Source organism: Bison bison, unplaced genomic scaffold (genome assembly GCF_000754665.1).
Source record: "Bison bison bison isolate TAMUID 2011002044 unplaced genomic scaffold, Bison_UMD1.0 scf7180017864254, whole genome shotgun sequence".
Classification (NCBI taxonomy): domain Eukaryota; kingdom Metazoa; phylum Chordata; class Mammalia; order Artiodactyla; family Bovidae; genus Bison; species Bison bison.
The window spans coordinates 4,347,325-4,366,309 of record NW_011494826.1 but is presented as its reverse complement, the minus strand read 5'-3'; the positions used below and the strand labels follow the sequence as shown (position 1 = coordinate 4,366,309).

The 18,985-nt window shown below is 35.3% G+C and overlaps 1 protein-coding gene across 1 annotated transcript in view; it reads left to right on the top strand.

Moving 5' to 3' along the window:
- The window catches only part of KIAA0586 (KIAA0586 ortholog), a 133,316-nt gene that overhangs the window by 19,518 nt on the left and 94,813 nt on the right, over positions 1-18,985 (top strand). Inside the window, exons 11-20 of the mRNA XM_010847676.1 lie at positions 1-84; positions 1,691-1,814; positions 6,523-6,652; positions 7,242-7,456; positions 7,876-7,948; positions 9,620-9,847; positions 10,774-10,948; positions 13,180-13,374; positions 16,112-16,299; positions 18,067-18,177. The exon at positions 1-84 is cut by the window's left edge and continues 10 nt beyond it. Of these exons, the coding sequence (XP_010845978.1) occupies positions 1-84; positions 1,691-1,814; positions 6,523-6,652; positions 7,242-7,456; positions 7,876-7,948; positions 9,620-9,847; positions 10,774-10,948; positions 13,180-13,374; positions 16,112-16,299; positions 18,067-18,177 (1,523 nt within the window). The remainder of the gene's footprint in view (positions 85-1,690; positions 1,815-6,522; positions 6,653-7,241; positions 7,457-7,875; positions 7,949-9,619; positions 9,848-10,773; positions 10,949-13,179; positions 13,375-16,111; positions 16,300-18,066; positions 18,178-18,985) is intronic.

The following is an 18,985-nucleotide window of genomic DNA, read 5'->3' as shown; positions in this document are numbered from 1 at the left end:
TTCCTGTTTCAAAGGATGATAAAATATCAAAGAGGGAAAATCCTATAGAAGAAAAAGAAAATATGGAGCTTTCATGTCATGCAGGTAATAAAGCAATTATGATTAGCACACACTACTTTTATTAGGGGCTTTCCTGGCGACTCTGTCACCGTGCTGTGCTCGGTCGTGTCCAACACTTTGCATCCCCGTGGACTGTAGCCCACCAGGCTTCTCTGTTCATGGAATTTTCCAGGCAGATTACTTGAGTAGGGTTGCCATTTCCTACTCCAGGGATCTTCCCGACCCAGGGATCGAACCTGCATCTCTGGTGTCTGCTGTGTTGGCAAGCAGATTCTTTACCAGGAAGTCAGCCTGCCAATGTAGGAGACATAGGTTTGCTATCTGGGTCAGGAAGAGCCCCTGGAGAAGGAAATGGCAACCCACTCCAGTATTCTTGTCTGGGAAATCCCATGGACAGAGGAGCCTGGTGGCCTGTAGTCCATGGGGTTGCAAAAGAATTGAACACGTCTAAGCGATTAAACAACAAAAGCAACAACTTTTGTTAGACCTATCTCAAGTTAGGAACAGATTTCCACATTTAGGATTTATAATTCCCTCATGTGGACTTCCCAGATGGCTCAGTGGTAAAGAATCTGCCTGCCAGGCTGGAGACAAGAATTTAATTCCTGGGTCAGGAAGATCCACTAGAGAAGGAAAGAGTAACCCTAACCCACTCCAGTATTCTTGCCTGGGAAATCCTATGAACAGAGGAGACTGGTAGGCGACAGTCCATGGGGTCTTAGAGAGTCGGACACAACTGAGTGACTTAAAAAAAAACAGCAAATAAACTGAAGTGGGACCTCAGTTCTTAATATTTTTCTTTAAGTGATACCAGGCAAATTAAGCTTCTTTTGATTCTCTGTAGAAGGAGTTGGAGATAAACCTTTGTAATTATTCTATCTTCTGCAAGTTATTATGTAAACCTTTAATGAAAAATATGTTATTAATAAATAAAAAATAATGCATTGTTGAAAGTAAGCTGATTATCATGTTTACTTATATTATTTTTAAGTGTGAGTTTGAATAATAAAACTAAGAAATTAACATTTATTATGTTCAGTTAGAAAAATGCTAATAACCTTTATAAGTGACAAGAAATAATAATTTGTTTTAGATCCTTATAGTATTATAGTAAAAGTAAGCAGAAATGTTAAGTATAAGCTATCGTTTTTGGAATTATATAAATGTATTCAATCTTGTCCTGGACATATTTAAAGACTCTTAAGTAATTTAAAAAATATAATCTTTATTAAGTAAACCAACCTTAACCACCCAAAAAAATTGATAAGTAGTCTCATTAAAGATGAGGCTAAAAGAAAGATTCAACCAATACTAGTTAAAGAAACTGTTAAATCTCCCTTTTACTGTTTATAAAAATATTTCTGTATACAGGGCTTTCCCATGATGTTACTTCTCAATCATGCTCTTTTTTCTTCTGTAATGGAAATTAATTCAGGCCTAAACTTTTACAAGTATAGTTTCTGTGAGTTATAAATATTTAGTTTTTGATGTATATGTAGTCTACCTTGTAGAGTGAAATGAGTAGATCATTACCATGTGAAACTAATTTAGTACAAATATGTGTGAGCTATTATATAAAAGAGAAATGAATTAGTACTTGAAAAATGATACTATATTTCTTGTATTGTAGGAAGTGTAGGATTCTTGGAGCAAATTCTGAATAACCATGATTCTTTGACAAGAATAAGTGAATCTTCAGACAAAACCTCACTAGCTAGGTCAAAAATGGGATGGAATCCTGAGAGGAGAAACAGGTAAAAATGAGATTGGAATACAAACTAAATTGAACAGAATTTTTTTTTTAATATTTCTAAAATTTTTTCAGGAATTTTAATGGATTTATAAGATTGCTTTTAAAAATTGTCTTAGGTTTAGTTACCATTTTTTTCTGCTAATATATCTTTCCTCTTTTCTGTAATTATACAATGTGTGTGTTTAGTTGCTCAGTCGTGTCTGACTCTTTGTGACCCCATGGACTGCAGCCTGCTAGTTTCTTCTGTCCATGGAGATTCTCCAGGCCAGAATGCTGGCTGGCGTGGGTAGCCTTTGCCTTCTTTAGGGAATCTTTCCAACCCAGGGTTTGAACCCAGGTCTCCTGCACTGTAGGCAGATTCTTTACCATCTAAGCCACCAAATGAATACATCTAATTTTTTCAAAATGTAAATTATTTACTATTCATTTCTGATTAAATGATATCTGGGATTTGCTTCAATAATAATCCATTGCAGGGTGGGGAAAACCAGGTTGGAAGTATAAATGAAATGAAGACAGCCATGAGTTAGTTATTGATGTAGGTAAATAGGAGTATATAGAGGTCATTATACTACTCTTTCTACTTTTGTGTTTGAAACTTTACATTATAAAAAGTTTTTAAAAAGTCAAGTAAGTAGTAAAAGTCAAGGTATAGTCAGCCAATATAAATTTTTCTTGAATGTCATGAAAACTACAGTAACAAAAACTAAACAAGCTACATTTTGTATAATCTCATAAGGAGATATTGTACAATTTTAGTCTGTTACCAGTAGTGTAATTGCTGATAAAGTAAGATTTATGTCTGTCATGTTGTTATATGTTTTTATATGTCTTAGGTCTTTTTTTTATTCCACTATTCCTCCATAGTGTCTTTTTTTTTTTTTTAACATTAAATAGATATTTTCTAGTATAACATTTTAATTCCCTTATTCTTTTTTTTTTTTTTTTTTTTTTTTTTTGAGTTATTTTCTCAGTAGTTGCCCTAGGAACTACAATTAACATCTTAATTTAAAACAATCTAGTTCGGATTAATACCAGTTTAATTTCTATAGGATTCAGAAACTTTACTGCAATATAGATTGACTCTCTCCTCTTTCTGCCATTATTATCATACAAATTGTGTCTTTATACATTATAAGCTTGTCTCTGCAGCTTGATAATTACTGTTTTACACAGTTGTCTTTTATATCAGATAGAAGGAGAGAGTTATAAACAAATAATTTAATAATGTCTTTTATATTTACCTATACAGTTAACTTTCACCCATACTCTTTATTTCATGTGGATTTGAGTTAGTGCATAATGTCCTTTTATTTCACCCTAAGGGACTCTTTTTAGTATTTACTATAGGGTAGGTCTGCTAGTGATGAATGCTCTCAGTTTTATTTATCTGGAAATGTCATAATTTCTATCTTTGAAGCATAGTTTTACTGGATGCAGAATCTTTGGTAGATACTCTTGTCCTTTTACTGCTTTGAATGTATCATTTTACTACCTTCTAGATTTCATGACTTCTGATGCGAAATATACTATTAATCTTACTAAGAATACTTTGTATATAATTAATCACTTTTATCTTTAAGGATTCTCTCTTTGTCTTAGGCTTTTGACAGTTTGGTATGTCTAAATGTGGATCTTTTTGAGTTCATCCTCCTAAAATTGTGTTGATCTTCTTGGATGAGTGAATTAACATTCATGTTGGGGAATTTTTTGGCCGTTATTTTTTTACACAGTTCAATAGTACACATAACCTTTTTTTTCTCCTTAGGCTATGTTGTCTGTTGGTATGCTTGATGGTATCTGACAGGTCTTAAGGATTTTAGTTTTTCTCATTCTTTTTTTGCTCTGTTCTTCAAACTGTGCTCAGTCGCTCAGTCACGCCCAACTCTTTGCGGCCCCATAGACTATAGCCCACCAGGCTCCTCTGTCCATGGAATTTTCCAGGCAAGAATAGTGGAGTGGGTTGCCATTTCCTACTCCAGGGCATCTTTCCGACACAGAGATCAAACCCAAGTCGCTTGCATCTCCTGCATTGTCAGGCAGATTCCTTACCACTAGCACTACCTGGGAACCCATTCCTCTCACTGGATAATCTCAATTAACCTATCTTTAAATTTGCTGATTCTTTCTCTTACCAATTTGAATATGCAGTTTAGCCTATCAGGCGAATTTTACATTTCAGTTGCTATATTTTTCAACTCCAGAATTTCTCTTTTTTTAAAAATAGCTTTTTTTTTTTTTTTTTTAAATTATTTATTTATTTATTTTTGGTTGCACTGGGTCTTTGTTGCTGCTCGTGGGCTTTCTCTGGTTGTGGTAAGTGGGGCCTACTCTTTGTTGCAGCGCACAGGCTTCTCATTGTGTCTTCTCTTATTGCAGAGGGTGGTCTCTAGGTGTGTGGGCTCCGTAGTTGTGGCATGTGGGCTGTATGGCACGTGGGCTCTATGGCGCATGGGCTCAGCGGTTGTAGTGCATGAGCTTTAGTTGCTTCATGGCATATGGAATTTTCCCAGACCAGGAATGGAACTCATGTCCCCCACAGTGGTAGGCAGATTCTTATCCACTGTACTGCCACAGAAGTCTAGTAGTTTTCAACTTTTTTGGTATTGTTTGATGAGACTTCATTCTTATTTATTTATTTATTTATTTATTTTGATCTTGCTCCATGGCTTGTAGGATCTTAGTTCCCTGACCAGAGATTGAACCCAGGTCCTCAGCATGGAGTGCTAACCACTGGAAAGTATGGAGTGGTGAAAGCATGGAGTCCTAACCACTGGACCACCAGGGAATTCCCAAGACTTCATTATTATTTTTGTTGTTGTTGTTCAGTCTCTAAGTCAATACTTTAGGTGGCTAAAGTATTGGAGCTTCAACTTCAGCATCAGTCCTTTCATTCTTTTGAAAACTGAAAGTGTTAGTTGCTCAGTTGTGTCTGACTCTTTGCAACCTCATGGACTGTAGCCTGCCAGGCTCCTTTATCCAGGGGATTTCTCAGGTAAGAGTACTGGAGTGGGTTGCCATGCTGTCCTCCAGGAGATCTTCCCAACCCAGGGACTGATACTTTTCTCTAATTATAGGTGCTGATTTATGGACTTTCTCTAGTTAAGTCCAATATTTAGGGTTCTTCAAGGATAGTTTCTACTGATATTCTTTTTCCTGTGTCTGAGCTGTATTTCCTATTTCTTTGTATCTTACAACTTTTTGTTGAAAATTAGACATTTAAAATAATTTAATGGTCCAGTTCTGGAAATTAGATTCTTCCATCAACTCCCACCCTCCACCAGGGTTTGTTGTTATTGCTGGTTGTTGTTGTTCTTATTGTTGCTGTTTAATGATTTTCCTGGACTAATTCTGTTATTTTTATTCTTTCTTATGTGTAGCAAGTCTCCATTTGGTTAGTTAAGTTAGCTAATGACTGGAAGATTTCCTTAACTATTTTGAATGAGTAAGTCTCGCTATCTTTGCCGAGGGGCTGTGTGTGTGTGTGTGTGTGTGTGTATACACTGGGGAACACCTTCAGTGCTCCAGCCGTTTGTAAGCCTATCTTAATCCTAACTTCCTACTCGTAAAGAGTTCATGGTCAGCCAGATGTGAAAGATTATGCCCTTCTTAGGTCATTCTTGTGCATGCATAGAGCCCTGTACATGCATGTGACCTTCTAGAGCCCTAGTAGTGTTTCGGAGCTTTTCAGACTCCACCGTGGGGATTTGCCGGGCAGTTCAGTGGTTAAGACTCCACCTTCCAGTGCAGGGGCTGTGGCTTGGACCTCTGGTCAGGGAACTAAGGTTCCACATGCCACGGGGTGTGGCCAGAAATTAAAAAAACAAACAACTCCATCGTGGACATCTCCTTCCCCAGTTTTTGCTTATTGTCCACCCTCCTGTTTGCCTCAACTGGTATGAGTCCCTCAGGCAGCTAAGATGTTAAGCAGTTGCCACCGTTTTAAAAAAATGACCCTGGGTTGGGATTTCTCACTGAGTCAGATTTAAGGAGAAACCTTGTGAATATGACTTTTTTGAGGAGCTCCACACTTTTTCCACCCTTTTAGTGGCTGTGAGGCTGTCGGTTTTCACAGCTACAGTGATGATGAGGCTGTTGATTTTCAAAGCTACTCAGAGTTGGGGAAAGGCCTCTGGGAATTGAGCAATTTAAAGTATCTTAGAGTTTGCTGTTCTTGTCAGTCATTTTTGTTAAGTAAGTGTTCCTACAAGCTTTTGTTTAATTTCCACCATTCTGAAAAAGCTGATTTGACCATTTTTGCTGGTTTGTCCAGTGTTCTTTCCTGGAGAATCCCAGGGACAGGGGAGCCTGGTGGGCTGCCGTCTATGGGGTCGCACAGAGTCGAACACGACTGAAGCGACTTAGCAGCAGCAGCAGCAGCTAGTGTTTTGTTTGCTTTTATTCAGGAGTAGATTTTTAGAGGTTATTACTCTACCATTCTAGAAGTGCTTCTGCACATTAGTTTCTTCAAAGCAAAACCATTTTCTGCTCTTTTCCTACTATTCTTAAACCAATCTGGTCAGAGTAATTTTGTTCCTTGCAATTTTTGTGTTTTGTATGTTTAACCACATAATTGACTGATTCTTTGTACAATTTTAATAGGACCCATTTAGAATTCATATAACTAAGAATGTTTCAAAGATTTATATCATCAAATGTTTACTGAATTTATGGCAATTTAGAAAACTTTACTTTGAAATCTTTTTCAGCCTTGATACTATAGCCACTCAAAGATTTCCTTCCTGTGAAGAACTAGGAACAGCTAAAGTGACTGTGCAGAAGTCTGATGATATTCATGAACTTGATCAAAAGAGGAAAGAAACGAATAGCATACTCCAGGTAAAGTGTGAACAGTCTTGAAATTAATGATGAGCAAAGGTAAAAATTATGAAGAAATAAAGTTACCAAGACAAAGCAGGAGGAGGATGAAGAGCACTGAAAGACATGTGAGCCCAACTTGTTTCCCTTACAAAACTTTTCCAAAAGCCCTCTTCAGGTGATTTCTACTTCTTACTCCTTGGCTGAGAGTGAGCCACGTGGCCAGCTGTCACTCTCAAGCTTCTGTTGGAGAGGAAGGAAGGCGGAAGGGGAATGCGAATGGCCTTTGTTTATCCAGTTCACATTGTCTGCCCTGGCTACCCAGAGCCAAGGTACTCTTAATTTGTTTAGCTTTCTTCAGCAGATAGAGCTTTTATAGGCCACTGAACTACTATGGGCTTCCCAGCTCCATGCCACTGAACATTCACAGTATACATCTAAATGGAAAGAAACTTTAGTTGCCGAGTATTCTTTTATAGCTCTTCAATTTGACAAATTCATTCCTTAGACTGGTGTGGTATATGCCCCAAACTATACTAACAGCTCTTATGTGGATTAAAATATGAATATAAGTTTTACATATTGATATTCTTGCCTTTTTTCTTTTAAGTTGAAAGAATCTCAGATGTCAGGGCTTGCAGATCTTCCACAGAATTCCGTTAAGCTTCAAATAACAAATACAAGATCTGTATTGAAAGATGCTGAGAAGATTTTAAGAGGAGTACAAAATAATAAAAAAGTACTTGAAGAAAATCTGGAAGCTATAATTCGTGCAAAGGATGGAGCTGCCATGTATTCATTTATCAATGCTCTATCTAACAACAGGTAGGACAGGATGTTGGCATCCCAAGGTTTTTTATGAAACTGCCAGTTTACAGTCTCTCTTTTTTTTTCTAAGCACTTCCTTTTGCTTTAATGTGTTTTGATGTTTAGAAAAGATTCTTCATTGCCTTTGATAGTGTGGGCTTATTATAAAGTTGGAATTTGGTTATACACATGCTGCTATTATTTTTCACAGGTGTTAATTTTCTCTTTAATTTTTTTTTTCTCTTTTTCATACGAATTTACTGGAATCTACATATGCTTTGCAGGCATCCTTGAAACATTTGATGAAACTAATAACATTGGCTTTTCCTTTTCAGATGAAGGCTATTGGGCTACACAATAGATTCAAAGCTAGATAGCAGATCTGTTCTTAGGACCTTTAATGTTAATCTAAAAAAATTCTTTTTTCTCTTTTGTAGGGAGATATCAGAGAAGATTCGGATCAAAAAGACTGTAGATGACTGGATTAAAACCATTTCTGCAGAAATTCAAGTAGGTATTGAAAAGAATTAAGTGAATTCTTAAGAGATACCATTGATTCCAATTTATAAGTATCATAGCTATTCTCAAAATATTCCTTATAAGTCCACTTATAAGTCTTAATTTCACTCTATCACCCATTGTACCTATTAGTAATAAGGTCCATTTTATTCATCATGTGCTTTGTCTCATAAATTGTATTATGGCTGTTAACTGGAAAATTGTAGATAACTACTAAAATATGAGTGATTTCAAAGAAAATTTAGCAAAAGCATTTGGAAAAGAAAGTAGACATAAAAAAGTATACTTAAGAAGACAGCAGATTTAGAAGCATTGGCTTACCAAAGTAAAAGCATCAAAGTTACTTAAAAGGAGAATACTCCACAAAAATCTCTAAGGTTACTGTGTTTAGAGAAGTCAGTTCCAGATGGAAAAATTGCCACTTTCTCACTTCCACACATCTTATGGTGTATCTACAGACATGAGTATTGCAAAAATTCAGGAGAGTTTTTTTTATTAGGTGGTCAGTAATTTAAAGGAAGTTTCTCAATATTTTATGTATTTTTAAGCAAAACTAGACAAGTTAACTCATTTTTACCTGTAGGTGCAAAGTGTTTTTTTTCCTGACTGTAAGATATGTGTATATGCTTACTCAGTTGCAGCAGGGTGAAGTGTTAGTTTGGTTTCCATAGCATTAAACACTAAAATACACTTTTTTTGAGGGGGTGGGGAGGTTGTATGTGTGTGTGTTGCGTTGTTTGTTGTCTGTTTTGGGATCTTACTTTCTTGACCAGGGTTTGAATCTGGGCCCTTGACAGTGAAAGCATAGAGTCCTAACCACTGGACCACCAGGGAGCTCTCTAAAATACACTTTTAAACACTGTTGTTTTAAGAATATGTATCTCTAAATACAGTTACAGAGTTTATATTAGCTGCTATGTGATGCACCAGAAAAAAAATTGACCTAAGGGTCAAAAGACTTGGAGTTCACCTCTGGTTCTTCAGATGACTAGCAATATATGTAACTCTGTAACAGTACATTTCATGCAAAATATGCTTCTTTAAACCTTCAAGTAACTTCTACTTTATAAATATCTCAGAGCTTTATTACAAAATTTTTACTTTTTGAAAACTTTTTTTTTAATTTAATTTTTGAAGTTACTATATTCATATGGTTTAAACATCAAAAAGTATAAAAACCTCTATGATGAAAAATTGCCCTCTTATCCCTGAAGATCATCTACTGTTTCTCATTCCTCTGCTCCATAAAATAATAGTCTTTTAAATTTTTTTTTGTTTATTCTAAAAAGAATTTTTATTCATATGTGAACCAATATCATTTATTTATAAAGCTTTTAAAACTGCTAAATCATATTTCTTGTAACAGTAGGAAAAAATGGGCTTCCATGGTGCCTCAGCAGTAAAGAATCCACCTGCCAGTGCTGGGGACACAGGAGTCATGGATTTGATCCCTGGGTCAGGGAGCTCCCCTGGAGAAGGAAATGACAACCTGCTCCAGTATTCTTGCCTGGGAAATACCATGACAGAGGAGCCTGGCAGGCTACAGTCCATGGGGTTGCTAAAGAGTCAGATACAACTTAGCAGCTAAACAACAACAACTTTGGATGTGAAGTGTTACTACTTGGATAGATTTTAAGTAATTTTAATTTTGGTTATGTTAAGGATGAACTGACAAGAAAAGATTATGAACAAAAGAGATTTGATCAGAAGAATGAAAGGAACAAGAGAGCTCACAACATGAATAAATATATTAAAACCAACACACAAGATAAAACTGTAAACAACTCTATAATTCTAAGAAAACATTCTCAAAAACAAAAAGAGGATCATCTTCGAAATCCACCTATAAGGAGCATGGCTGCTTCAAGCTTACAGAAAGAGAGAAAAGAAGTAAGATCCTAATCTGATTTTGTGATGTAAATGTTGCATAATTATTAAAGATATAAATAATGAAATGACTGTGAAAATATTTTAAAAATATGAATGGCTCTACAAATGAAAACCGTCTTTAACTACTGATATTTAGAGTTTTGATATCTGTAATGTAGAAATTATTGCACAAAGTACACCATTCTTTTGAGTTGACATACTTATAATATTTCAGTTATACTGGATTTATCTAGAAATCATCTAGTCCAAAAATTAGATTTTTTTAGTTCATGGTATTCAAAATTGTATTTCATCTTTGCACGTGTATATGTGTATGTGTGTATTTTTGTTTGGTTAATTTTCAGTTTAATAAATGTCTGTTTAGTGCCCATTGATTGCATGGCAAGGTACTAGATGCTATGGAGGGAATTTTTTGGCTGCTCTGAGTAGTAACTTTGTTAATGCCAAACATGGATTGTTGGGCAGATTAATAAAGCATCTAATTAATTCAGTGCTTGGTGCTTAGCAGATATTCAATAAATGCTACTTTTCTGTGGCATTTACATTATGATTGAAGGTGGGATCAGAAATGTAGAAAATTATTTAAAGACTTGGTTTGTGTCATTTTACTGTACTTGAAAGTTACTACTTTCAGATGTAAAATGTGTTTAAACTTTCTTTTTGGTACTGAAAATATGCTTAGTAGTGTAAGAATCTTCATGTTTCTTGGGTAAATGATTTTTGTCTTTAATTTTCATGCTTTTGAAAACTTTAAAACTACAGTTTGGAAATTGTCTCCAGAATTTAAGAGCCATTTACTACAAAGGATTTTCCTGATCTGATCATTCTTAATATAGTATCCTAGCTGGCAAAAGGAGGTTTTAGAAAAATGAGATAAGTGTTTGATGACTATTTTGCTGAAGAGTTGAATACCTTTGTGTACTTAGGGATTTTTGAAAGCAACCACAGTGGTGCAAGACAAGGATTATATGTTACAAATCTATGGAAAACCAGTTTATCAGGGTCATCGCAGCACTCTTAAAAAAGGACCATATCTCAGATTTAATTCTCCATCTCCTAAGTCCAGACCACAGAGACCAAAAGTAATAGAACGAGTTAAAGGTATGAAACCTCATTTTTTGTGGTTATCAGTTTAATATATAAAGTTTAATTTTTGCTATTTATTAATACATTCAAATTATATCATGCTTAGGGATGGAAATATTTCCTTTCAGGAATGTAGGAGAAAATAGACCAGATTTGAAATATTGGGGAGTATTAGATGGTATCTTCAGATAAACATGATAAAATTTATGAGATGATGACTCTTAAAGCAATTTCAATTATAATATAGGGAACGTAGACTATTCTTGCAGATCTTGGTCTATCATGTTCTTTATGGACAAAAAGATGAGCCGTATGCTGTACATTATCATAAAAGTGCGTATGAGCACTTTTAAAGTTCGGTTTGTTCTCAAAGATCCTTAAGTAGCAGAAGTGAAAAATTTTTTATCATGTTTATACACAAATAAAAATATCTTTATTTATCACTATATGTTTTGATTCACACATACCATTTCACTAGTATATTTAAACATAGCTCTTAGTTAAGTATTGAGTCTGTTGACTTTGGTTACATTTTGAAGTTTCTCAGCTTGTGCTTTAGCGGTCTGTAAGCCACTTTGATAATATGCCGTAACTTGTGGATCCCAATTCATTTTCCTTTCTGATCCTATCTTGTGAGTTGGTGGTTGCTTTATTTTTCCTTTCCTTTACAAAAGTTAATTGATCATATAGGGTGTCAGTTTATCTAGAAATCTTATAGATTTTATTTTAGTAGGCTTTGTGGATGATATTTACCCTAATGTTTCCTTGATTTATTAGAGCTTTCTATTAACTTATATTTGTGATTTGGAAACTTTTGCAAAAAATGACCCAAGGTTTTAAAATACTTTCAAATCCAAAAATCACTGTATGAATTAACTCTTAATGATAAAGTGATTGAGAACCTATGATACAGCTCCTGTTTGGGCCTTGGTACCTGTTATTTCCCCTGCCTGGAGAGCTTTTCCCGTAGACCCTTGCATGGCTCACTCTGAGTTCTTTCAATCTCTGTTCTTAGCTGTTAGCTCAGAGGTCTATGTTGACCATCTCATCCAAAATATCATCACCTAACCCTCTCTATTCCCTTCCTCTGCATATTGCTCTTCATAGCAGTTTTCACCCTCTGATGTTGTATTTTTTATCAATTTTTTTCCTTAAGAAGTTATAAGCTACATGAGTACAGTTGGTTTATTCAATACTTGTATTCCCTTTGTCTAGAATGATGGCAAACACATTTTAAATGCTGAGAGAATATATTTTAAATAAACTTGTAAGAAAAACATTCATTCAGTTGAATGAATGAATATTTGAGAAGGCGATAAAAAAATTATAGGTGTAGTACTAAAATTTTTCTTTCTGGGATCATAAAACTATATTTACAAGTCCAGATTTATAAAACTACTCATATATTAAAACTAAAAATGTAGTAATGTCAGGTATCAATTTAGAAAAGATTTTAGTTTCTTTTCCTTTACACTTTTACTTAACTTTTGCAAGGTTTTAATAAGTATAGAATTTGATTATCTTTACATTATTTCCAAGGATAAAGTCTGGTTATTCAGAATAATGAGAGGATGAAAAAAATTTTCAATTCCAAAACTGAACTTTAACTTTTTTACACCTATTGGAAAAAATGTAAATGAGTTAAGTAATACATGCTAAATATTCTTTCAAATCGTAATCAACACTTTTTTGTAGTCATTATATCATTTCTTTGCTTTTTCTTTTTTTTTTAACTTTTTGTCTTTATTTTTTGGTTGCACTATGCAGCATGTGGGATCTTAGTTCCCCTGACCAGGGATTGAACCAGGTTCCCTGCATTGGAAGCCCAGAGTCTTAATAGGGAATTCCTGTAGTCATTGTATCTTTTCTATCATATTATTTGCACAGGTTGTTGCATCTATTCAGAGATTGAAAAACTACAACCTGCAGGCTACATGCCTGTTTTTATACATAAACTCTGTTGGAACATAGGGACACATTCATTTATGTATTTGTCTATGAGTGCTTTCATGCTACAATAGCAGAATTGAGATGTTGCCACTGAGACCACATGGGCCAGGAGGCTAAAATATATCCTATCTGGCCACTTAAGAAAAAGTTTGTCACTCCTTGATATATATGTTACTTGTATTTTGGGGTCTTGTAACCTTGTTACATAGAGTGAGATCTTTCTGTGAAGAAGAGTTGCTATATTTGTAGATGTTCAAACAATATTTTTAAATATCTGCCATTGATGATTATTATAGGCACTAAAGTAAAGTCTATAAGAACACAAACAGATTTTTCTGCCACGAAACCTACAAAGGTGGATTCTAAGTTGCAACATTCTATTACTACACTGTCTCCTGGTGATCAGCAGTATTTGTTCAGCCCAAGCCGGGAAATGCCTACTTTTTCAGGTACACTGGAAGGTCATCTGATTCCTATGGCAGTACTTTTAGGTAAGACCCAACAAAATATATGGCATAAATTTTAAAATTCTATTCGGCAATAACATAACTTACAAAATGGTACTGACACAGTAGTCATGTACTTTTCCTTTATGTGTTGCTTATATTTGTGAATAGGGCTTCGGGGTATGTTTTACTTTGTCTAGTAGCAGTGTCTGAAATGATGCTATATTTTCACTCACAGGAAACATTCTTACAGTATTTTATAGTATATCGCTGTAGATGAAATTAAAATAATGTTTAGACATGTCATGAAAGTAGTGAAAGTTGCTCAGTTGTATCCAACTCTTTGTGACCCCATGGTCTATACAGTCCATGGAATTCTCCAGGCCAGAATACTGTTGGAGTGGGTAGCCGCTCCCTTCTCCAGGGGACTCTTCCCAACCCAGGGATCAAACCCAGGTCTCCCACATTGCAGGCAGATTCTTTATCAGCTCAGCCACCAGGGAAGCCCAAGAATACTGGAGTGGGTAGCCTATCCCTTCTCCAGCAGATCTTCCTGACCCGGAAATGGAACTGGGGTCTCCTGCATTGCAGGAGAGCTACCAGGGAAGCTAGACATGTCATAAACATTCATAATAATTAAAGAATTTAAGGATTTTGATTGGTTTAATATCATCGTATCTTAGGAGAAATACATTGAATTACCTTTTATGTACTTTTGGACTAAGCTATGATAAATAAAAAGTATGTAGCTGTGTGTTCTAAGCTAAGAATTTGTTATTAACTTATTTGAGTTCTCTCTGACCCATCATTGTAAAAGTTGAATAAATAATTTTTGATATCACCCTAGCTCTTCAAACGGAGAAGGCAATGGCAATCCACTCCAGTACTCTTGCCTGGAAAATCCCATGGATGGAGGAGCCTGGTGGGCTGCAGTCCATGGGGTCACTAAGAGTCGGACACTACTGAGTGACTTCACTTTCACTTTTCACTTTCATGCATTGGAGAAGGAAATGGCAACCCACTCCAGTGTTCTTGCCTGGAGAATCCCAGGGACGGGGGAGCCTGGTGGGCTGCCATCTATGGGGTCGCAGAGTCAGACACAACTGAAGCAACTTAGCAGCAGCAGCTCTTCAAATCTAGTTAGCTATTTTTTCTTTTAATGTCATTGAAATGCTTAATTTTGATGAATTATTGTGAATATTTATATATATATAATATGAATATTTTTCACCATTAGAGAATTTTTTATTTTTGATATTATGGGTTAATGACATATCAACTTGGTAGCAGTCTGTTCAACCATGTCTTCTACTAAAATAATAAGCAATACTTATAAAGTCCTTACTGTGTACCAGGTATAGATCTAAGTACTTTATATAAATTAGCTTATTTAATCTACCCTATAAAACACATGGTAATGTACCAGTTTTATAAATGAAGGAACTGGGGCACAGAAGAGTTTACAGATTTCTCAGAGGCCACATAGTTAGAGTGGAGTAGATAGATTAGTTAGATTCAGACCCAGGCCATGTGATTTTTAGAGTCTGTGCTTTTAGTGAGAGCACTGCTCCCTCTTTACTTTGAAATATAGGAAACAAATGGAAATTTTGAAGTGAAAGGTAACAAAAATTTTGATTGGCTATGATAGTTACCAAATAGTAGGCCTACATGATATGTACTGGTAGTCAGGCACTAGCATTTTGTTGTTGGTTTTATTTCTGTCCATTTTTGCTCTATGAAAATTTGAGAATAAAAATAATGCAACATAATGCAGTATATTTCAGTCTTTCCTTCGCCTCTTACAAACTATTATGACCTTCAGCAAATTATGTTTCTAAACATCTATTGTCCTCAACTGTAAAGTGTGGATAATATTAACACTTCATCAGATCAGATCAGATCAGTCGCTCAGTCATGTCCGACTCTTTGCGACCCCATGAATCGCAGCACGCCAGGCCTCCCTGTCCATCACCAACTCCCGGAGTTCACTCAGACTCATGTCCATCGAGTCAGTGATGCCATCCAGCCATCTCATCCTCTGTTGTCCCCTTCTCCTCCTGCCCCCAATCCCTCCCAGCATCAGAGTCTTTTCCAATGAGTCAACTCTTCGCATGAGGTGGCCAAAGTACTGGAATCTCAGCTTTAGCATCATTCCTTCCAAAGGAATCCCAGGGCTGATCTCCTTCAGAATGGACTGGTTGGATCTGCTTGCAGTCCAAGGAACTCTCAAGAGTCTTCTCCAACACCACAGTTCAAAAGCATCAATTCTTCGGCACTCAGCCTTCTTCACAGTCCAACTCTCACATCCATACATGACCACTGGAAAACCATAGCCTTGACTAGACGAACCTTTGTTGGCAAAGTAATGTCTCTGCTTTTGAATATGCTATCTAGGTTGGTCATAACTTTCCTTCCAAAGAGTAAGCATCTTTTAATTTCATGGCTGCAGTCACCATCTGCAGTGATTTTGGATCCCAGAAAAATAAAGTCTGACACTGTTTCCACTATTCCCCGTCTATTTCCCATGAAGTGGTAATTTAGATGGTGAATGTGAAGTGTTTAGTACATATGAATGCCTAGTAAATGTTGGTCACTGGGGAAAGGCTGACATGGTGAGGATCATGACAATAGTGATGACAGAGGGAAAGATGATTGCAGAGGGAAAGGAAAGGTAGTGCTTTCCTTTCATATGAGAGTTTAACCATAAAGATCTAGGTAATATATTAGAATTTTCTCTTTATTTCTGAAATGGTTGACTCCTTTTCTCCCCTGAATTTTTTAGGACAAACCCAAAGTAATAGTGATTCCATGCCACCTGCTGGGGTAATTGTAAATAAGCCACACCCTGTAACAGTGACAACTTCAATTCCACCATCATCTCGAAAAATAGAACCTGGAGTAAAGAAACCTAACATAGCAGTTGTAGAAATGAAGTCAGAAAAAAGGGATCCTCCTCAGCTTTCTGTACAGGTATGCAGTGTGTATGACCAGAAAAGTTTAAGAAATAAAACTGTTGGCATAACTTCAATGCTTAAAATCTGTTGTATTGCTTCATGAAGACTTTGCTTTCCTGATGGATCTTTCATTCTTTAAAACTATGATATTTATGTGATATCACTATCCTTGTTCTGCATGGTTTAAGCTACCTTTTCTAAGCCAGTGACTCATATCCTGGTGACTTGATGATATTCCAAAGGGAATAATTGAACAGTATGTTATAATTAATTTTTAAAAAGGCTTAATGTGTTTATATAATTAAACTTTAACCTTTACACAAACATATATGAGGACTTGAATTAATGGGGAGAGAACTTGTATGTGAATTTTAAATATTCAGGTTGTCAATTCTTCCTAAGTTAATGTATGATTTAAGTGAAATTGTATTTTAAAAATAAAAGCCATTAATTTTTTTTTTAACTTGAACTTTAGGATCATTTTGATATTTGAAAGAACAAAGAGTTTAGTGTTTTGATACTGGTCCCATTTAAGAAATATTCTTAGTTTTTAAAAAGAATGTAGTATGTAATAGAGACTTCATTAGTCAATGGGAAATAGGATTCTCTTAAAAGAAGTGACGTATGTTGTAATTGGTTAGCAGTGCGGAAATGGATCAGTTTTAGACTCTATAAATTTTTACTGTATGTAGCAAATGAGTTCCAAATAGGCAATAGGCTAAAGTATAGCTACAAAATATAAGAACAAAAATTAGAAGATAACTGCATGCGGTCCTTATCAAAACTGAAGCTAAGTCTGGATATGAGAGGAGGAAACTTAGATATGATCGAAAACAGACTTGATTCTATAAAATTTAAAACTTATATATGTAAAAAACTTCTAAATAAAAAGGGAAGTGACATACAGTGAGCACATATGAAAGGAATATGATAGGTTTATTTTTAAATATAAAAACCTCCATAAATTAGTAAGAAAACATAAGAGGAAATTCATATTCAAAGAATGTAAGACTATAGAGGAAAAAGAGTTTATAAGATATCAAATTGAATAATTTAAATCTTGCTAGTTAACCATGGTAATGCAAATTAAGATAACAATAATATATCTCCACTTAAAAACTGTTCTTGCCGAAATACTTCTATTATCTAATTTCAGTGAAAGTTGGGTGACTGATTATGGTTTTGATGATGGAAATAGATCTCTTTTGGATTGCATTTTAGTAGCCATTACCAAGAATCTTAAATAATTATGCTTTTTGGCTCAAGAAGTTACTCTTATGTCTGACTGTATATCATAATGAAATAATTCAAAGTCAGGGAAAAAAACCCTTACATATATATGAAATTTTTTGGAGTGATGTATTTCTATCTATCAAATAGTGAGTATGTAAGGAATATCCTGAACGTTTACCAACAGGAAATGATAAAATAATAAAGGCATATGTACAGTCATTTAAAATATAATTATGAAGTCTATATGGTAGTATAGTAAGGCATTTATGACCTGATTACAATGGAAAATCTGGAATGAAACAGTTTTAGATTTTAGCTATGCATAGTGGATAATAAAAAGATAAGGGGGATAGTAAAAATGAAGTTGTCTTAAGTAGGATTCTTTGTGTTTCCCTTTTACTTTCCAGTTTTTGTAAAATATGCTTTCATAATTTAAATTTGTTATCCATTGACTTTGCAATAAAAAGTTAAATATGTTATTGATACCTAGATTCACAGATATTTGAGTCAAAGTGATGAACTGAAAGCTGGATGTTGTATTCTGTTTTAGGTACTACCCAATGTAGACATTGACAGCATCTCTAACGGTAGTGCTGAGGTCGGTCTGTCTCCTTCTAGTCCCAAAGAAGCATCTTCTCCTCCTTTGAGAACCTGGATACAGGTATTACTTAGGAATGTATCATATATCTTTGAATAATCTGATTATAGACTTTAACTGATATTCTGTGCAAAGTCTTCCATTATAATATATTTTAATTATTTAGGTTTTAAGGAAAAGATTCAAAACAAATTTGAAATTGCTTATGAACTTGGAAAAAAGAGTTTGATTAAGACCTTTACATTTATCAACATTTTGAAAGTGATCATCCTTAGTGTAACTTTTTGGCAACTTAAGCTGTAAGACTCATACGTGAGGAAATAATTTCTGTCTCTTTGGAGAAGAATCTTGATTTAAATGGGAATTATATTAGTTTTCCTGAATGTGAATTTTATAATGACAATTAGAATTCATGTTTTGGGATGTTGCTTTGTCATCAAACTATTGACATGATGCAAAAATGTGCATTTCTTTCTAGTAATATTTATTTGCTGCTTGTGATTGAATGACAGAATTAGGACTAGCACTGTAACTTTTCCTTGGGTTTCATCTGTTCTAAGCAAATTTAGTTATTGAGCATATAGGTGTTTTTTTTTTTTCTAGCGTGAAGGTCTTTATTTGTCCCATTGTTGAACGTTGTTTTTGAGGAAAGAGTCGTCCGGGGTCGGGGTCGGGGTCGGGGTCATGGTCACAAATGGGGTTTCTCCTGGCACACCCAAGGAGTGGTGACAGGGATGAGGAAGATGGCGAGTTATTTCACGGGGCGGGGGGTCGCGCCGCCTGACGTTGGCCTGCGGTCCCGCTCGGATGGGAGTGCATTCCGCTGCCCCGTGGGTGGGGTTGTCAAGAATCCTTCCCTTTCCCCTCCCCC